The sequence below is a fragment of the Neofelis nebulosa genome, chromosome 8, assembly GCF_028018385.1.
Source record: "Neofelis nebulosa isolate mNeoNeb1 chromosome 8, mNeoNeb1.pri, whole genome shotgun sequence".
Taxonomy (NCBI): Eukaryota; Metazoa; Chordata; class Mammalia; order Carnivora; family Felidae; genus Neofelis; species Neofelis nebulosa.
Window position 1 is genome coordinate 105,360,142 of NC_080789.1, and position 20,710 is coordinate 105,380,851.

General features: G+C 51.9%; 1 protein-coding gene across 9 annotated transcripts in view; it reads left to right on the plus strand.

Moving 5' to 3' along the window:
* IQSEC3 (IQ motif and Sec7 domain ArfGEF 3) overlaps positions 1 to 20,710 on the plus strand; it is a 106,692-nt gene that overhangs the window by 78,181 nt on the left and 7,801 nt on the right. For all 9 annotated transcript variants that reach the window (XM_058744063.1, XM_058744066.1, XM_058744069.1 and 6 more), the window contains 7 exons: positions 6,701 to 6,823; positions 7,279 to 7,445; positions 12,587 to 12,726; positions 13,839 to 13,964; positions 15,924 to 16,023; positions 16,202 to 16,363; positions 19,285 to 19,377. In XM_058744063.1, coding sequence (XP_058600046.1) covers positions 6,701 to 6,823; positions 7,279 to 7,445; positions 12,587 to 12,726; positions 13,839 to 13,964; positions 15,924 to 16,023; positions 16,202 to 16,363; positions 19,285 to 19,377 — 911 coding nt within the window. The remainder of the gene's footprint in view (positions 1 to 6,700; positions 6,824 to 7,278; positions 7,446 to 12,586; positions 12,727 to 13,838; positions 13,965 to 15,923; positions 16,024 to 16,201; positions 16,364 to 19,284; positions 19,378 to 20,710) is intronic.

The window sequence follows — 20,710 nt, forward strand, 5'->3', positions numbered from 1 at the left end:
ATTGGGTAAGGCCACCTAGAGAGAAGTTGTTAAGAGCAGGAAGGGAGGGGTGCCTGGGTGGCTCAGATGGTTACCGGTTTGGCTCAGGTCATGATGTCACAGTTCATGAGTTCGAGCCCTGCATCATGCTCTCTGCTGTGTGGAGTCTGCTTGGGATTCTAACCTCTCTCCCTCTCCCTCTCTCTCTCTCTCTCTCTCTCTCTGTCTCTCTCTCTCTGCCCCTCCCGTGTGTCTCTCCCTCTCAAAATAAATAAATAAACTTTTAAAAAGTCATTTAAGAAAAAGAGGGGAAAAGGAGCCTGGTGTCTAGTCCTAAGATAGAGGTGCAGCAGAAGGAGGCCCTTCATGAAGGAGGTGTACCTTCAGGGAGGAAAGAGTCAACCTAGGGGAGGGTGGTGTGAGGGAAGCAAGAGAGAGGAGTGTTTCAAGAAGGGAATGATTAGCATGTCGGTGCTGCCCAGAGGCTGCTGGGATGAAAAGTTGGTGCCATTGGACTTGCAACATGTCGGCCAGCGTGGCCTTGACAAGCAAAGTTTCCGTGGAATGCTGGAGGTAGATGCTTGGCTGGAGCGGATTGAAAGGTGAATGGGATTGAGGACGTGGAGACAGCAGGCATAGGGACCACCTAGCAGTTTGGCTCCAAAGAAGAGTAGAGGCAAGGGGTAGTGACTGGAGGCAAAGAAGGGTCCAGGCAGGGTTATAATTTGTAAAATAGGAAAGACAAGACTTTGGGTGCTAAGGACGATGGTTTAGTAGATACTAAATTGGTACTCCAGGAAAGAGCATCTCAGACATAACGTGTCCAAATCTGCAGTCTCGGTCTCTCCTTCAGCATATGTGTCCATCCCATCATGGACTCGGCATAAAAAATAGCACCACCAGGCCCTCAGGTGCTCAAGCCAGGGCTTGGAGACTCACCATTGACTCCTCTTTTCCTCACCTCCCACCTTCCCTCCATTGCCCGCTCCCATCAGTTCTTCCTCTAGGATGTATCTCAGATCGCCTATCCACTTGGTCTCCACCTTAGCCTAGGCTCCATCAGCCCTAACTTGGGCCTTGGCAGTAGCATCCTAACAGGGCTCCTGCTTCATTCTTGTTCCCTGCCATCCCTTTTCCACTCATTCTCCCCCAGTAGCCAGAGAAATCTTCATAAAACAAACTGGCTCGTATCACTCCTCTGATCATATCCTATTGTCTCCTGTTGTATTCAGGCTAAACTCCGAAATCCTCTTGTGACTCACAGAGCTCTGTCTGGTCAAACCCCTGCCTGCCTCTCTAGCCCCACAGCCTGCCACTCTCCATTGTCCCCTTTACTCTCTGCATTGCAGACTCATTGACCTTTCTAGGTCCTTGGAAGTTCTTTCCTACCACAGGGCCTTGGCATATGCTTTCCCCCCTCTGCCTGAAAGCTCCCCCACCCCTCCCTTTCCCTTGGTCAGCTCCTCATCATTCAGGTCTCAGCTCAATGTCATTTCCGTAAAGGGGCCTTTCCAAAATATGAAATACATATTTTGTCCTCTCACGGAAGCCTGTCCTTTGCCTACATAGGATTCGCCACAATTACAATGAAATGATTATTTTTGACTCTGTGTATAATGTTTCTCTCTCACCAGGAAAGGGTCTGTGTTTGTGTTGTTTGTCACTTACACCAGGTCCCAAGCAGAGCGTCTTGCATACAGGAGGAAATGCATGTTTGTTGGAAAGAAGGAAGGAAGGAAGGAAGGAAGGAAGGAAGGAAGGAAGGAAGGAAAGAAGGGAGGGAGGGAGGGGAGAAAGAAAAAAGTCACCACCAGGGGCCAGAGAAAGCACCAGAGAGGGGAAGGGGGAAGGAAAGGGGTTGGGGATTGCTCCCTGCTGTGGCTTCTGGGTGCCCAGGCCAGCTCTGAAACTGAGGGATGGCCCCACAGCTTCTGTGCTGACTGCCAATAGTGAAGTGACTCCCAGCACATGACTGTGACCATGATGGTGCCCAGTTGTCCCTCCCCTGGGCCCCTCACTGGCTCCAGCCAGGCATCAGGGTAAGACAGCTGCCCCCAGGGCATCAACACTAGATGGGGAAGGAGGCAGGCTTGCCTGGCCCAGGAGATGCCAGCAAGGCATGTGATGTGTGCAGCTCCCTCTGCAGGAGCAGCTCTTTTGTGAGCTGGTTTCTTCACATGTAATACAAAATAACAGGATAATGGTTAATATCGCACAGGATGGAGAGAGAAGATGAAGTCAGGGTGCACTTAGTGACAATCCTCAGTAACATGAGCACAGAGGGCGCTTCCCCCGCTAGTGTTGGACCCCCGTTGAAGTGGAGACGGCCCCTGGGGGAAGAGGCCTCACAAGAGCAGGAAGCCTGGTGCAAGCCCCTTTGTGGTCTCAGTTTCACCTTCTGCAAAATGGGGAGATTATACACCAGAAAAGACCACCCAGAAACATGTGATGTTTTTCACCTTAAAAATGATCAAAGAGGGACTGATGTCCTTGGCTGTCCTGGGTGGAGGCCACAGGGTGGATTTGGAAAACTGTCAAACAATCTGCTCCCCACCACAATTGCAGGGTGGCAAAGAAGGATGGGGAAGAGATTTTACATACTGGTAGACACAACAAAATAGAAGCCGAGGGTTGGGGGTGGGGGTGGGGCGAGGGGAGGGGGGCGGAGCCTGGATGGCTCAGTCGATTGAGCACCTGACTTAGGCTCAGGTCATGATCTCACGGTCTGTGGGTTGGAGCCCCGCGTCAGGCTCTGTGCTGGCAGCTCAGAGCCTGGAGCCTGCTTCAGATTCTGTGTCTCCCTCTCTCTCTGCCCCTCCCCCACTCGCACTCTGTCTCTCTCTGTCTCAAAAATAAAATAAACATTAAAAAAATAATAATAAGAGAAGCCATGGGAAAGAGTGAGAGAAGAGGAGCGGGGACTGGGTCACGGTGCAGCCTGGGCTTGTACCTCGGGAGAGAAAAGAGAATCAGGCTGAGTGGAGGAGCAAAAGAGTTGTTGGTGATTGCAGGATGGCAGAGGCCCCTGAGGTGAGGGGCTGCCGGGACAGGCCTGTCAGGAGAGAGCACAGCCTCAGCCCAGATCACAGGCCCCACCAGGAAGGTATACAGTGGTTCACTGGGAGGAGGGAGAGAAGCCGCCGGTCATCGGTCATTGCCAGCTCTATTCCAAAGCCAGCCAGAAATGGCGCTGTGGCCGCCTGCTGTCCAGGAGCCCTCTGTCTGTTCTGCTTCTGGGCCCTTCTCAGAGAGCGGGGGCAGTCCTGAGAGGTCACCTGGCCCAAAGCCCAACTCTACAGAGAGGAAGGCATTTGTTTCCTTGGAGACAGTAGTGCCCTGCCGTCACTCAACACAGCTCTTTCCCTCCTGTCTGTGGGTTTTGCAGAACACATTCAGATTTGTTCCCCAGGATCTGAGAGCTCCAGGACACTGCCCGCATTGAACACTGATGCCCCAAGCTGGCAACTGCATGGAGTAAGGCGGGAATACATGTGTGTGTCCACGTGTGTGTGGAGGGGGCGCGGCATCCGTCTCCACGTTTTTCCTCCCTCACCGCTCTGCAGAAACAGCCTCTGAGAGCCTGACAGGGATGCACGAGTGCCCCTGAGCTGCTGCCCTGGTGGCCCGTGAGTTGCTGGACTCACTTTTGCAAAGGCTCCACCTGGGCTGGACCCGCCTCCTTCCCTTGCACTCAGCTCAGCTACTGGCTTTCAGTTCTTAAGAAACACCTGGAGAGCTTGTGAAGAATGCGGATTCCCAGGCTCCGCCTCTACATATTCGAGTGGGTAGATCTGGGGTGGGGCTTAGGGAGCTGCATTTTAACAAGCCACTTCGCAACTCTCACACGGGGTCTTTGAGATGTAGACTTTCAGCCCCACGGCCCAGGCATCCTCCCATGAAGTCCTTCCCGCACCACCCCCCCCCCCCCCCCCCCCCCCCCCCCCGCCGGTGACTGATTCACTCAGAGCTCCCCAGTCTGTGCGCTGGCGTTTCCACCTGGCTGAGTCTCAGGCTCTGGGCTCATTCCTGGAGCTTTTAGCCGCAGCCCCGAGCAAGCCAGCAAGCGAACGCACGTGCGGGTTGCATGTCACCTGAGCGAAGGCCTGGAAACTAGGCCATCGTGCTTGGCCGAGCAGATCCTACTTTCTCCCAACTGCCCCTCTGCCTCCTTTGGCGGCCCCCACCGCGGTGCCCGGGCTTCAGGCGGTCACGCCCTTGGAGCACTGGGGCAGGGGGCACAGGACAGAGACTCTGAGGGATATGGAGGCCAGGTAGGGGTGCGGTGGGCAGGCTGATGGGGCGAGTCCTGGGCAGCAGCTGGACGCCAGGCTGGGGGGCTGGGGGCCATCCTGGGGTCCTCCGGGCTTGGCCAGCCTGGGGCCCACTGCCCTCCCCCTGGGCCTTGACGAGTTAGGCGGGGGCCAGGATGAGTGGGTGGGGCCCCTCTGCTCCATGCCCAGCAACACCCACCCCTGTCCAGTCTGTTGTATTGTCCTCCACACCCATCTCCTGTCCTTTTCCACCTCTCTCTCCTCTCTCTGTCTCTGTCTCTCCCCTCGTCTCTGTTTGTCTCTTGTTCTCTGTCTCCGTCTCCCCCATTTTGTGGGTCTTTCTCTCTCCTCTTTGCCTCCTTGCCTCTCCTTTTCTGTCTCTCTTGCCTTCTCTCTCTGTCCCTGTTCTCTTGGTCTTTCTGACCTGACTCTGTATCCTCTGTGTCTCTCACTGCCTCTATGTCTGTCTCCTCCCTCCCTATCCTTGCTTCCCCAGCTCTAGCTCCGGTCCCCTTGCTGCAGGACCACACTGGTTCACCTCCTCTGACGGCCTCGCTGTCTGGGTCGGTCATGCACGATTCATAACTCCTGGCTGTGCTGGGCTAGGGGATACATGGGTGTGGGCCCCATGATGCTGCTCCTGAGGTTCACTTGCCAGCCTGGGAGTGCTCAGGGAGGACAACAAGAACTGCTGAGAAATCAGAGTAGCCTCTCCCCAGGCTGGAGCCGGGGGCTGCTACCACCAGTTTCTGTCTCAAACACCCAGACACTGACATTGCCACTTGTCATACTTGAGCCACATTCTTGCCTCGGCCCCCCAGTGCCCCCCTCCCTCTCACTATCCAGGCAGACAAGTCTGAGAGGAGGCTGGGCTTGACTATGAGGAGGATGGGCTCCCAGCCTGAAGATGGCCATCTCCCCTGTGGGAGCTGAGAGGGGGGCTCCTAGCCTCCCCTTTCTAGAAGTCTCAGTGATGCTCTCTCCTCCCTGTTCCCCCTGAAAGGGACCACCAGGCCCCTGACCACTGTTGTGTGGCTGTCTCCCATTGCTTCCTTCTAAAAACTGACACCAGAGCCAGGGTTGAGTCAGGATCTGTGAGTCTCCTAGGTGGTGGGCCTTGCACAGGCGCTGGCATCATGGAGGAAGTGGGTCCTGCTTAGGGCTCGTCCCTCTGCTCACACGGTCACTGGGCAAATGTTCCAAGTCCCCCGGTATGCTGGGCACCAAGCCACACATTGGGCTCGAGCCCGGAGCTCGCCTCGCCTTTTTGGGCAGGAAGGCAGGCAGCGACCAGGCCGTGACCCTGTGGCGGTGGCGGCCGGGGCTGTGGAAGCAGAGGGGCTGCTGACCCCAGCAGGCATTGTGGGGCTGGGTATGAAACGACCAGGAAAGAGGAGGCTGGACCACAGCACGGGTGCAGAAAGGGGGGAAGTCGTCTCTGGGAGCCTGGTGGCACGTGGGAGCGTCTGCAGTTCTCAGGCACATCAGGGCTGCTGCTTGGCCAGATCTGGATCCCTGCCCGCTGCTCATGGCCCTGGGGACAGGCCACCCCAAAGGAGGGCAAGGCAGCAGGAGGACAGGAGGGGCCCTGGGAGGAATGACACTGCCTCACGTCCCCACCTCCATTTCCCCAGGCACTGCAGGGAGACCTTCAGACGCAAACTCTCCAGGGCTAGATAGAGGTGGCATTTCAGAGGTAGAAGGGCCCTTGGGGAGCAGGACTCTGACCTCTTTCCTCCTCAGAAAAAGAAACCAAGGCTCTAAAAGATGAGTCTTCACCAAAAGACACAAAAAATTCAGTGGTAGGCCCAGGCTCAGAACCCGGCCGTGTTTGTCACACTGTCCCCCTCCCACATTAGGCTAATTTGTCATTTACTCTTCAGAGGCCACAGCTTCCCTGAGAGTTCAGGGCTCCTTGGCTGCAAGGGAGCTTAGGATGAGCTCACTCCTTTCCCATCTGGCCTGAGGCAGACCCCGAGGGGTGGTACGGGAGGAGGGGTCCGTCACCTGGAAGCCTAAATGGGCAGAGAAACTAGGCTCCTAACAGGACAGGAGCAGATAAGTAAATTGCACTTACTCCTGTTTCAAACCTTTGCCTGACTCTGAGACCCTCTGAGGCTGAGAGGAGACGAGCTGGGAGCTAGAGGTGGAAGATCAGCCTCCTTCTGGCTGTGTGGCTCTGGATAGCCCCCCCGGCCTCTCTGGGTCTCCGGCTCTTAGCTATGGAGACAGCAGTCAGCCATCTGCCTCCCAGGGCTCTTGTGCTGGAGGAAAGATGGTGTAAGGGAGGGTCCTCTTAGGTTACCAGAGGGAGAATCCTGGCCACCAGGGTGGGCGGTCCAGTGGGAAAGGGGGCTACACCTTGCACCCTACTCCTCAGCTGCCTCCAGCTGAGAGAGGATTAGGGGCTGACCTTTCCTCAAGAACCCCCCCTCCCGACCTGCCCTCAGCTGTGTGGTGGACGAGATGGACTTCTCCAGCATGGAGCTGGATGAGGCCCTGCGGAAGTTCCAGGCCCACATCCGCGTGCAGGGGGAAGCCCAGAAGGTAGAGCGACTCATAGAGGCCTTCAGGTAGGACCCCTATCCCCACTTCCCTCACACAGCCCTCAAAACACACGCCTGGGATGTGGGGCACCAGAGATGCTGGGGGCTCCATCTGGGGCTGGGAGAAGCCCTCCTGGTGGGGCGGGAAGGGTGGGGGGCTGGCTGCAGAGGAGGGAAGGAAAGAAAAGGGACAGGAGCCCTTGAGCTCTCTAGGCTTAGAGCAGCGCCGGGGCCCTCCAGGTAGACAGGGTGCATCCCACCCATCCCCGTGGACCAGCAAGTTTTTGGTGAGCATCTAGGTGTGGTGACGGGCTCCATGGCTGTGTGACACTGGCCCTGTCCCCTCAGTGGGGAAGAGGGCCAGGCTACAGGGACCCGATGCCCTCAGAGAAGTGGCCTCTGTCCCCCCAACGACTCCCCACTTCTGGAGCCCAGGGAAGGGGAAGAAGGGCCTCAGCACCCCGCTCGTGTCCCCACCGCAGCCAGCGCTACTGCATGTGCAACCCCGAGGTGGTGCAGCAGTTCCACAACCCCGACACCATCTTCATCCTCGCCTTTGCCATCATCCTCCTCAACACCGACATGTACAGCCCCAACATCAAGCCCGACCGGAAGATGATGCTAGAGGACTTTATCCGAAACCTGAGAGGTAAGGAGGATGGGGAGGAGGGCCGAGGCTGCTGCTGCTCAGGCTCCATTCTGTTCAGCGTGAATTCTGTGTCTCAGCTGACTGTAGATTGTCACCCTAGCAGCCAGGGGCACTGGACACTGCTCTGTGGTCCCAGTCACACACAGCCATCTGGAAAAGTTGCTTGCATGCCAGGCATTGGGGGAGTTTCCAGGAGTCATGGCCACTGCCCTACATCAACCGGCAAGGGCCCCTGGGCAATGCCCCTTGCCCTCCGTGGAACGTCCTCCATTGGTTGACTTCTAGGCCCCGGCCACACAGCTGGCGCCTGTGTGTGCCAGCCCTTCCCACCGCACGACAGACGGAGGCTTTTAGGTCTTGGGTCCATGGACATCAGCCTTGCAGATAATTTCATGGCACCCAGCAGCCAAGTCCTTCTCTAAATGACATAGTGCACCACCTAGCAGGGATCAGAGCTAAACTGGCAGGATGTGATGTGTACTCAACTCACTGGCTTTTTTTCTTCTTTAGCACTTAAGGAATCGAAGCTATACATGCACATCATTTAATAAAGTCAAATCGTTCTACACGGCTTGCTACAAAAAAAAATTAGTCCCTGCCCCTGTCGCCACTCTTCTGCCACTCTCAACATTCTTTTTGCCATTTATCGTGTTTCTTCTATATCGCAAAACCACGTGCTTCTTCTTCCTTTTTTTTTTTTTTTGCTCTTATTCCTTTTTTTAAATTGCTATGAAAGCAAACTGCAAGGTGTACAAATCTGAAAGCATGATGAAGTTTTTGTTCATATGCATGTGTGATCACAGCCGGCTCTCGTTCCAGATCATTCCCCTGGCCCCAGAACATCCTCTCATGTCCTGGCCCAGTCAGTGCCCCTGTCAGAATGCCAAGGCTCCTGACCTTCCGTCCCCATTGACTAGTTGTGTAGCTCTTGAATTTCATATAGATGGGATGAAATAGTATCTATACTTTGCTTTCTTTTATACACTGCTACTTGTTCATTTTTAAAAATGTTAAGCATTATCTATTAATTTATATCTTAATCCGTTCGGGTTGCTATAACAAAATACTACTGGCTGGGTAGCTTATAAACAGACATGTGTTTCTCACAGTTCTGGAGGCCAGGAAGCCCAAGATGAAGGTTCTGGCAGATTTGGTGTCTGGCGAGAGCCCGCTTCCTGGTTCCGGCTGGGGCTTTCTCACAGTGCACTCGCCTGGTGGAAGGAGTGGGCTCTGTGAGGTCCTTTTTACATGGCACTGACCCCATTCACGGGGACTCCACCTTTATAACTTGGTTTCTAAAGACCCCACCTCCTAATACTATCAGTTTTGGGAGCTAGGATTTCAGCATATGAAAGGGGGAAGGGAAACACAGACATTCAGACCATAGCAATTTCATAGAACATGAGCATTAGCCCTCTTTGATCCACCTTCCCCAACCCACCCCCACTAAAACTACCCTGAATCCCCATGATCTTCTTACAGCTGTAGCATTCTTTTTGTGACGTCAGTGTTTATGGTATTAAAGACTAGGTAAACACAGTTCAAAGCTGAGTCTTGAAGTATAGCATGATTACAAACCCTTTCTATTTCTCCTTTCCATGGAGTGAATACTTGTGTTCTTTTCCCATTTGCTCAACTGTCTACATACCTGCCACTGATTTATCTCCAAACTCCCCAACCTAAGTGTCAAGTTCCTCTCTGCACGTGGAACACGGAGAGGTATTCTTCTTGAGGTCTCTCTCCCAAGAGCCTCTAGTCTCTGCTCCTATCTCGACAGGTGGCTGGGCCAGCTGCATGCAGTCACCTGGGATTCCCTCCACCATCATCCGGGCACCTCCTTTGTCTTGTTCCTGTGTTTGGTTCCCGTATCCTAGATTTCATAGCTGGCTCATTTTTAGTTTTCTTCCATACGAAAAGTACATTGGCCGCAAATTTTTGAGAACTTGTGTGTCTGGATATTTGTTTTCTACCTTCACTCTTGATTGGGAGTTTGGCTGGGCATAGAATTCCAGATTGGAAACACTGAACTCAAAATTTTGAAGGCATTGCTCCATTGTCTTTTAATGGACAGTGCTACTCTGCCATTCCAATTCCTCACCTTTTGCATATTATTTCTCTCTCTCTCTCTCTCTCTCTCTGAAAATGTACAGGCTCTTCTCTTTCTCCTTTGTCTTCTAAATTTTCCTGATGTTTCGCCTCATTATGGTTCTTTTTTAAATTGAAGTATAATTGATGTCCTATTAGTTTCAGGTGTATGTCATAGAGATTTGATATTTTTATACATTGGGAAATGGTCCCCATGATAAGTCTGGTTACCATCTGTCACCATACAAAGTTATTACGGTATTATTGACTGTATTTCCTGTGCTGTACATTATTATATCCCCATGACTCAATTTATTTTATAATTGGAAGCTTGTACCTCTTAATCCCCTTCATTTATTTTGCCCACCCCCAACCTGCCTCCCCTCCGGCAACCAACAGTTTGTTCTCTGTATTTATGAGTCTGTTTCTATTTTGTTTTGTCCATTTGTTTTGCATTTAGATTCCACATATAAGTGAAATCATACCGTGTTTTTCTTTCTGAGCTGTTTCACTTAGCATAGTACCCTCTAGCTCCATCCATGTTGTTGTAAATGGCAAGATTTCATTCTCTTTTTTGACTAATATTCCATTATACACACACACACACACACACACACACACACACACACCCCTTCTTTATCCATCATCTCTCAATACACACATAGGTTTCTTCCATCTCTTGGCTGTTACAAGTAATGCTACAGTGAACATGAGGGTGCAGATATCATCTTCTCTGTACTGTCTTTCTGGAACTCATGTTATTCAGATGTTAGATCTCCTGGTTTGATGTTCTAATTTTTACAGTTTTCTATTTTCCATATTCGTCTTCTGGTTGGACTTTCTTGAAGATGTCCCTTGGCTTTATCTTGCGAGTTTCCTACAAATTTTTTCATTTCTGCTGTCATATTTTTCATTTTTAATAACTCTTTTCTTCTGTAAATATTCCCCTTTTATAGCATTTTAGTCTTGTTTTGTAGATGCAACTATCTTCTCATATATCTCTGATGGTATCTGTTTTGGTTACTCCCTACTTGCCTCTATTTCTTCTGGCTTCCTTTTTCTGTTTTTCCCATACTTCTTTCTCTCTTGTGTTGTAGACTTTCCATATATACTTGATGAAACTTGGTTGTTCTCAAATATTTAAGAGTGAGCTAAAAGGCTGATTAAAAACTCTGTGAGTATGGGTGGGGGGTTCTGAGTGGTGGGCTTTTTCATACAGTGATTAAACTGAGCTGTTTCATTGGGACACCCTTACTGCAGTATCTTCAGATTTTTCCCTTGTGCTGGTTGATTCCCCAGAAGAGAAATGTCCGATCTGTTGACCAGAGGGTACGAGTCTGGCTGCCAATAGTCTAAGATCTTTTGGGTAAGAAGGATTGAGAGGGTGTCTTAATACATAGACATAAACTCCATGCTCCAGTTTTCAGCACAGACTCCCACCTTGGACTGGGCTTGGGTGCCCCCACCCCAGAGTTCCTGGTTCACCTCTTCCAGAAGACTGACCTTCAGTCCGCTGCTGAAGCAGAGGAAGGGACAGGGAGATCTAAATCCTTTTTAGACTTATTATCAACCTATTTTCCTGTTTCCAGCCTGACCTCCACTAAAAGTGGGATTCCTGTTGCCACCCATTCCAGAGCCCTTTGGTGGTTCTGTGGTGTGCTGAATAGCTTGTAACTTCTCGGCCGGCTTCAATTTCCACTTTCTCAGGATTGCTCATGCATCCACTTTCCAGGTCATATGGTGCCCTTGTTTCTTCCCCCATTCTCTTTCTCTTTGTGTGTATATGCCTCTTTAAAAAATTCCCTTTGACCAGAATATTCAGAAGGAGCACAGGTGTGCAACCTGCCATTCCGGCTGGGAGCCTCTGTGTGTTCAGTCCTGGTCCCTGCTCTTTCTTGCCCCCAGCCTGATGTCTTTTAGGCCCCCAGGGGTGCTGCATGGGCTAATTTGCCTGACTTGAAGAACCAAGATCAGATGTGGAAGAAACGGGGTTGATACAAAGAGTTGCTCATAGAAGGTATAATGTCCTCTCACTAGGTAGGAAATCTCCTTTGAGGACACTTGCCAAAGTTGCTTTATTTTGAATGTTTCTGTCTTATAAGAGAAGCATATAGTCATTAAAAAAAGATTTAGGAAAGGTAGAATGAAGAAATTTTTTATGGCTTCTCTTTCTACCTCCCAAAGAATTTGTTTCCAAGTCAGTATATTTCCTGCTAGTATTTTTTGTTCCTGGAGTTTTATTACTATGAAGTAGGAGATGGGAGTAGAGTGTCCTTACCTGCATTGCTACAGGGGGCTGTCTGGCTCCTCTTCACCTAACATGTAACCACCACCACCTCCCCACACTCCCAGTGAGGGAAGAATCTTGTCACACATTCTTAGTTAACAACTAATCAGGGGCGGGGATTAGGTGTGAGAGGGAGGAGATCCAAGAGAGAATAAGACAGAACATCAGCTTGGCACCTGGGTGGTTCTGTCAGTTAAGCATGCGACTCTTGGTTTTGGCTCAGGTCATGGTCTCGTCGTTCATGAGTTCAAGCCCCATGTTGGGGTCTTTGCTGTCAGTGTAGAGCCTGCTTGAGATTCTCCCTTTCTCAAAATAGATTTTTTAAAAAAACTTAAAAAAAAAAAGACAATATCAGCCTTCAAGTTGTTCTCATGGGGGACAGGGAGTGGGGTGGGGGTAGACAAATACACAGAGCACAAGAACTACAGAAGTGAGGCCCTGAGTGGGAACATGGAGGCTGTATTTGAGGATGAGGAAAGAGACCAGGGAGGTGAGAGTGGATGTTCTGGTTATGGAACAGCAGGAGATGAGACTGCAAATGTGTGTTGGGACCATATTGTAGTAGTTCTGGTGCCTGGCTAAGGAGTCTGTCCTTAATTCAGTGGGGCTGGGAAGCCAGTCACTGAAGGTTTTGCAACAGTGACAGGGCAAAATCAAGGCCACCCCTGCAGAACATCAGCCTGGTGGGGGCTTCCCCTCTCTGGCTGCAGGCCTCTGACACCTCCATCCTCTGCCTCCCTCGCCTCCCCTTCCCTTGCCATGTTGGTAGGTGTGGATGACGGTGCTGACATCCCCAGGGAGCTGGTGGTGGGCATCTATGAAAGGATACAGCAGAAGGAGCTCAAGTCCAATGAGGACCATGTCACGTATGTCACCAAGGTGGAGAAGTCCATTGTGGGTATGAAGACGGTAAGTGCCCACCACAGAACAGCACTCACCCCGCCGCAGCCACTTCCTCTCCCATGGCTGCCAGGCGCCCCCCCATCTCGCACCTGCCTTTGTCTCAAGACCAGCTGACATCTCCCAATCTCCTCCTTCCCTTTCAGGAACACTTTTCCATTATTTGCTCACTTCATAGTAATTGAGTCCTTACTCTGTGCCATACACTGCACCCTCCGTTTTCCCTTACCTCACTTCCTCAGTGCTACCAGCTACGGCAGCAGAGAGGCTGAGGTGAGATGTTGGGAAAGGCTGCCCAGTGGTCTAGGGTTGAAGCATCTGGATGGCCAGATGGGGAGACTTAGGATGGGATGGATACTGGGCTTTCCTGGATGGTCCTACTGAATAGAAGACAGGAAAGAGGCTGAAGTAGGCTCTAGACTGTGGTAAGCCACTGGTGTGCCCCTTAGTTGTGACCTGTGTCGCAGGCAATATGGTCCATGTTGGCAGTGATTCTCTGTAGTTTACTATTCATATGTCAGCACAGACTCTTCATGCCATAAACTGAAAGCATGCAGAGTGGGTTCTGGTATTTGTCTCCAGTTTCTCCTCCCTAAATTGCTGACCTAAGAAGCAGTCTGAGGATGTCGTCTGAGCTCTACACTGAGCTCCTCTCTGCAGGGATGGCCCTTTTCTGCCCAGAGCCTTTCTTGCCGAGGTCTGCAGTAGATTGTTTTACACACGGCAGATTTGAGGTATCCCTGCAGTCCCCTCCCTCTTGCACACTTGCATTTGGGTGTGCAGTAGAGAAAGGGACAAAGGGGCCACTTTGCAGGCTGCAGCCTGGGTCATGGGGGTTGACAGCAACCAGATTTGACCAATCTGGAAGCTCTTTTCAATTTCCATTCTCTGTGCCTTCATCTCACTTACTCCAGTGTGATGAACGCTTCTCCCCAAGCCTTGCTCCCCAAGAAGCATGACGAGGGAAGAGCCCCGGTGAGGAGAGAGGACGGTTAGGGTCAAGTTCAGGCCTTGCAGTAGAAACCTTGGCCTCCATCTGCTTTCCCGGAAAGTGGGTGCTATGGGGTGGGGAAGACTGTGAGCTCCGGGGCTCCTCCCCTAAGTTTCTGCCTCCACCAAAGGTGCTGTCGGTGCCCCACCGCCGCCTGGTCTGCTGTAGCCGGCTCTTTGAGGTGACAGATGTCAACAAGCTGCAGAAGCAGGCCGCGCATCAGAGGGAGGTGTTCCTCTTCAACGACCTGCTGGTGGTGAGTACACGGTCCAGGCCGGGGCCACCTGCTGCCCAGCTCAGCCTTAGCCCTGACCCCAGAGAGGGGCGGGGAAGGCCTCAGAGACTTCACTCAGAATGCCACAGTCAGGGGCTGATTCCTCTTGCACGACACTGTCCCATCATGGGGGGTGAGGTTGCTTAGCCACATAGGGGCTACTTTGTAAGTTATGAAGCTGAGGCTCAGAGAGGTCAAGTGATTTGTTTATGTTTCCACAGTCATGGTGGGAATGAAACAGATCACAGATCATGAGCCTCTCCCACAGTACAGGAAACCTGGGGCGGGACAGGACAGGGATGTGCTTCTCGTCCCATAGCCAGTGGGGGATGGTGGGCCTGAGCGCTGCCTGGGGCCCAAGGGATGCGTGCATGTGTGTGTGTGTGCACATGTGTGTGTGCATGTCTGTGGCGTACTCATTCTTTGTTCTTTGGAATAGGTATCCATTCCACAATATTTAATGAGGGTCAGCTATGTACCGGGCATTTTTGTAAGTGCTGGGAAACAGCGGTGAACACCATCGGGTCTCTGTCTTTCCCTCGTCTCCCACATCCTCTCTATCCATGAGTCATGGTGGCACTATCTCTAAAATTATCCCACATCTAACCATCCACCCCTGAGCTCCACCTTGCACAGAGCAGCAGAGTGATCCTTCCAGAGTACAAATCGGGCCTCATATCTGCCATGTTTCCCATGCCAGGCAAAGGAAGCCCGCACCCCCCACTTGGAGGCCTCCTGGATCTCTGACCTCTTCTCCCCGCCCTCTACTCCACCGCTTGCCTGTGCTGGCACCTTGGTCTCCAGAGCTGAGTCCCAAGGGCCAGGCTCCTTCCATCTCAGACCTTTGTTCTTGCCACCACCCTGCCAGATTTTGCCCAGCCACCTCCCTGTCTTCATTCAGGTCTCAATTCAAACATCACCTCCTCCCAGAGGCCCTCCCTGTGCACCTCAAAAGGTAGCCTGCCCAGTTACCTTCTATTCCTTCCCTATTTCATTCTCTTTAACACTTGTCAGTTTCTGGAATTACCTTATTTATTCCTTCACTTTGGTTTTCTTCTGCTTATTATGCTTTATGGATCAATCCATTGGTTTACCCCCTGATCAGTCTTGCTCCGCAGCTCTGTTAGGCACTCTGGGGGCACAGCTCTCTCTGGCTTTTGTGCTCCTGTGCCTCCAGGGCCCAGCTGGGAGAAGGTGCTGAAGAAGTGTTTAAGTACTGAGCAACTGGCTAAGTTTCCATTTTAGTTGGGGAGGGAGATAGGAAATAATGAAGGAAACAAATAAACCAGGTAGTATCAAATTGGGAAAAAGGTGGTGTGAAGATGATGAAACCCAATGACGGGATAAGGAGGAAGGAGGGGCTGAGGTTAGGGCCAATGTGGTTTGGTTTGTTTTTGTTTGTTCCATGGGCTGCTCAAGGAGATCTTTAAGCAGGCGGCATCTGAGTTCAGATCTAAGTAATGAGAGCAATCCAGCCATGCAGAGAGCCGCAGGGAGAGGTGCGGAATGGGGATAGCATGTGCAAAGGGCCTGCAGCAGGACCAAGCTGGCCCTATTCAGGCCACGGAAAGGATGACAGCAGGGCTTGAGCATGAAGCCAGAGTGAGGCAGGGACCAGATGGGGAGAGGCGGGCAATGTGCACTTCTAAGTGCAGTGGGAACAGCCACTGAGGGGTTTTATGCAATACAAGAAACCCCATATTGTGATACGGTATGTGTATTTATATACCTGTTATATGTGTGTGTGTGTGTGTGTGTGTGTGTGTGTGTACGTATGCGTGGATGTCAACGTGTGAATGTACCCTAAGTATATAAGCGTGCACGTGTGTTCATGTTTCTTTTTGGGTGTGTGCTCACCTGTGTCCCTGTGTGCTCGTGGGCCTGAGTGTGCACACATGTGTGTACACACTCAGTGCATGTCTCTCTCCCTCTCTTGAACAGATTCTCAAACTTTGCCCGAAGAAGAAGAGCTCCTCCACATACACGTTCTGCAAGTCAGTGGGCCTGCTAGGCATGGGGTTCCACCTCTTTGAGAATGAATGTGAGTCTCCCTCGGCCCCGGAGGGATGTGGCCAAGGGTATTGGGGAGAAGTTGGAGGCTGCAGGGAGGGGGAAGGGGGCAAGCACCCCAAAAGCCCCGTCCAACTCTCCACACTGGGCTGGCTCCCGCCTCGCTCACTGCTGCTCATGGCCGTGGGGGCCTGGGGTCTGCTTTCCAGATTACTCTCATGGCATCACCCTGGTGACCCCGCTTTCGGGCTCTGAGAAGAAGCAGGTGCTGCATTTCTGTGCCCTGGGCTCAGACGAGATGCAGAAGTTTGTGGAGGACCTGAAGGAGTCCATCGCTGAGGTGACAGAGCTGGAGCAGATCCGGATAGAGTGTAAGGACGCGGTGGCCGGGTGGGTGGGCGGGCTCAGGGTCAGCGGGGAACACAGGCTGCTTGCGGCACAAGTCTGACTCCTCGCCCCACTGTGGAGCGAGTGTGGGGTGAGCCGAGGACACTCCTGCCATCCCGAGGCCACCCCGGCCCCACTGCACCATCACAGTTAAGGCGAGGTGCACATGCTCTGGTGGGGCTGTGGGGGTGCCCCTTGGAACAGGGGACTCTGTGGTGTTTGAGCAACACATCCAAGCCAGCCGACCAAGGCAAGGAGGCAAACCCAAAAGGCCTGGGGACCCAGGCGCTTCTCTTCCCACCAAACTGCCTTGTACAGCCCCTCCCCCTGGATCCAGTCACATTCATGCATTACATCTGGTTGTGTCATTTTCTTTAATCTCTTTTAATCTAGAATCATAGTCCCCCCGACTTTGTTTTTTCATGAGATGGTCTTTTTGAAGAGTCCAGCCTGGTTTTCTGACTATCCCTCACCTAGGAGTTGTCTTTTTTTTCCCCTAAGGAATGCTTTGTTTTTTCATGAGATGGTCTTTTTGAAGAGTCCAGCCTGGTTTTCTGACTATCCCTCACCTAGGGAATATTTCCCCTAAGGAATGCCTTGATTCTTGACTGTTCCAATTCAGGCATTGTAGAAACTATGTGGGGGTCTTTGTAGGTCCAGGTGGTTTGCCAGTTACTTTATGGTTTAGGAAAAGAGTGGCAGTGGCCTGCAAGCTGTGCCCACTTGCAGGCTTTTGCTGCTTAAGCATAGATCGCCTTTATCGGGAAGTTTAGTAAGAATGGATTCAGAAACTAAACCAGAAAGTACAGACAGACTTCAGGTCTGCCTTATACGGTCACTCTGTTGGAAAGTGGTTCTAAATTAATATAAATGCATTAGGCAATAGGAAAGGCAGTGGGAGTTTTGGGAGCAGGGGACCAACATGACAGGGCAGTGCTTTTTAATCAGCGTTTTTGGAACACCTACTACGTGCCAGGCAGTTTGCCTACAGCATTCACAGTGAGGTCGCAAGGTAGGTGCTTGTCCGCAGTTCACAGACGAGACCCAGGGCCACTGAGGGATATGTTTAAGGGCGTGCGTATTAGAAGTGGAGAAGGTGGCACTTGCGTTTGAGTCTGATTCTGAGGCTCATGTAGTTTCTCCTCTGACAACGACAGAAGACGTACCGTGTATAAGATCGTCAGGAAACCGCTAAATCCAGTTGAAACAAAAACCCACCAGACCAGACCGTACAACTCGGTAACTGCTTGGGTGGTAGGGGTGTACATTCCCTTGTCTGCGCTCTGGGGGCAACCGCGAGCTCAGCAGGATAACAGACAGACTCTTCAACGGCTGGACTGGATGCTCAGAGATGCCACCTTGGCTGTTGATCTTGAACATGCTCAAGGACACACCCTCAAATGTCACTTCTGTCACTGTCAAAATGTTACAGATGGCTCTGCACAGCCCTGGGGAGGCACAGCACACCAATGGGCCCCATGCTTGCTGGAAGAGATCCCTTTTCCCCCATCAGCCCGGGAGTGGCATCCCTGTCCCTTCCAAAGTACAAAGGAGTAGACATTGCCAGAAGCAGTATATCAAGAGTGAATATCATCTCCTGCTGTCTAGAGGGCAGGGGAGCAGAGAGAGAGCCTCACGTCTGGCTGGAAGTAACAGCTGAGAAAAGATGAAGTACTGGTGAGGGAGGCAGGGAGGGAAGGAAGTAGAAAAGAAAATGAAAACAGTAACAGCTACCATGCGTTACATGCCCGGCACTGGGCTGAATGCCAGACCTATCATATTGTTTAATCCCTGCCACAATTTTCCGTAAGGCAGGTAGGATTGTCCTCATTTTACAAATAAGGAGAGTCTAACAGAGCTTAAGGAAGCTGTCCAAGTTCACACAGTCATGACAAAGCAAGATTCGCACCAAGGTCCTCAGACTCTGTGCTTATAATTACGATGCTAATTTCTCCAAAGCCAAGACAGCCCTTTTCCAGGGAGGGATGACCCCCCATTCAGGAGAAGTATCAAGTATTGACTGGTGGTGTACTTCAAGCAGTCAGGACAAACTGTTCTGGTTTGGAGTGTGCAGTCCAGTGTCCCTGGCTTCCTGACAACTAGAGAGACAGAAAATGGGACCCAGGAGAGCGGCCTTAATCAAAGGAACTTGAGTTATGTCTCCTGGAAAAGAGACACTGAAGGAGTGATTTAATAATCGTCAAACCTCTGAGGATGGTAACTGGCGCTTCTCTAACACCGCCGAGAGAACGAGAAGGAACAGGTTGACAGTCTAGGGAGAGGAGTCAAGGTTGTGGACAAGACAGATGCCCTGGCCACATGGACTGCGCCCCACTGATACCCTCGGTGGGGAATCTCCTCCCTGGAAGAGCTCTGGAAACCCTGAGGAAGGTCTGTCCTGCTGGGCACAAGGTGGGCAGGCTGGCTGTCACCAGCCATCACCGAGGTCCACTGGTCCAAGTAATTTGTTTCTGCTATAATAAAAGCTAATATTTATTGAGCACCTGCCTCCAGCCAGGCCTCGTTCTAAAGGGCTTTGATGTATTTCCTCACGTAATCCTCTTAACAGCACTTTGAAGTGGGCACCGCTGTCCCCTCCGGTAAGGCATGGAGAGGTTAAGTAAATTGTCTAAAGCCACACAGGTAGGAAGCCCCAGAACCAGGATTCAGACCCAAGCAGCCCACCGCCCTCTCTTTTGCCTCTGACATTCAAGCAGCTAATAGCTTCCCCCCACACAGAGATGGAGAAACCGAGGCTCTAGCTGTGAAGTGGGGTGCCAGACTCAGGCCACACTTTGTAGCGTGTCAGGGAGCCCCCCTCTTCTTGTTCTCTCCTCATTCCTCTTCCACCTCACTGTGCTTGAGGCTGGGTTCCTCTCTGTTCACGGGCCTCTCTGTCCTGCAGGGGAGCTGGAGAAGCAGCAGGGAGCAAAGACGCTGTCCTTCAAGTCCAGCGGGGCACAGGTGGACCCACAGTCCAAGCACGGATCGCCTACAGGTGAGCCCTGGTTCTGCTCCGTTGTCCCAGGCCCCAGGCCTACGATGGCCCTGGGCCTGCACGGGGGCCACCCTCTGCCCCCGGCCTGGGGTTCCTGGGGAATTGGGGTGAGGAAAGTACTTGTTCCCATGGCCATTTCTTTCTGCTAGGAGCTCCAGGCTTAATCTCATGGGCCTTAGTGGTGTGAGTGAGAAGGAAGGCGTGAGAGGAATGTGTCGATTTACATGCTGCCCTGAGGCCCTGGGTCCCTGTGAAAAACAACCATTCTCCCTGGAGGAGTCCGGCCAAAACAGCCCTAACCCCAGTCAGAGAGCCTCCTACCCACCCCCTCCCACCCCACACCCAGGCTGTCTGGGGACTCCGGTTCACTGGAGGGGGTGACAGGTGTAGTAAAGAGAAGCAGCATGAGCCCGGTAAGGAGGGTGGCCAGGAGGGTCTGGAAATCTTGATCTGCCTGTCCAGTCCTTTCCCTAAGGAGCCACGAGTGCTTTCCTCTCCCAGGCCAGAGTCAGCCTGCCCCCAAACCCAGATAAACCTCCAAACCTAACTTCCCAAATGGTTTCTTCAAATTGACTTATGCACTCCAGACACATCAAGCCAGCCTCAGATTTTTTTTTTTTTTACCACCTTTGGCCACGTTTTCTAGACCTGCCTTATTTCTTCCATGGACATCTTCCTACTTTCTACCTCTTGCCCCTCACCTTTACCCCCACCCACAGGGGGCGTGGGAAGAGTTACCTCCACCCCCACTCTGCAGTCCCAAATAAAAATTAGAGGGAGAGATGGCGTGAGAATTAACTCCCATCCCAACAAACCCCCAGCAAACCATCAGAACTGTTCACTAATTAATTAATTCAGCCATTTGTTCTTTCATTTAACCAACATTTATTGGGTGCCTGCTGTGTGTCCCCTGCTAAGCACTAGAAGACCAGGGTTCCAGCAAGACATTAGCTTGAGCTGAGACACTCTGGTGGGTTTCAGGCTGGTCCCCAACCCTCAATTACAGCCATGACACGGTGATGCCAGGACAGACAGCATCACAGCACTGGTCACTCAGCTAGGAGATGAGATTCATTTTCCAGACAAGACCTGGGGCTGTTTTAGCTGCATGGAGATTCTCACTCTGATATCATCTTCTGTGTATGGGTTTGACCTGCCATCATGCAGTCATAATTCTCCACCCTGCCTGATTTTTCAGCCGGCCCCTTCATGTCTGTAAGGTCACAGTATACGAGTCGCTGCTTGTTTGCACAGCTGTTGAAACTCCAGAGCCAAACTTCAGTTGTGATTAAGCACTTGACACCCCACCCCACTCTGCATCCCAGCATGCCTC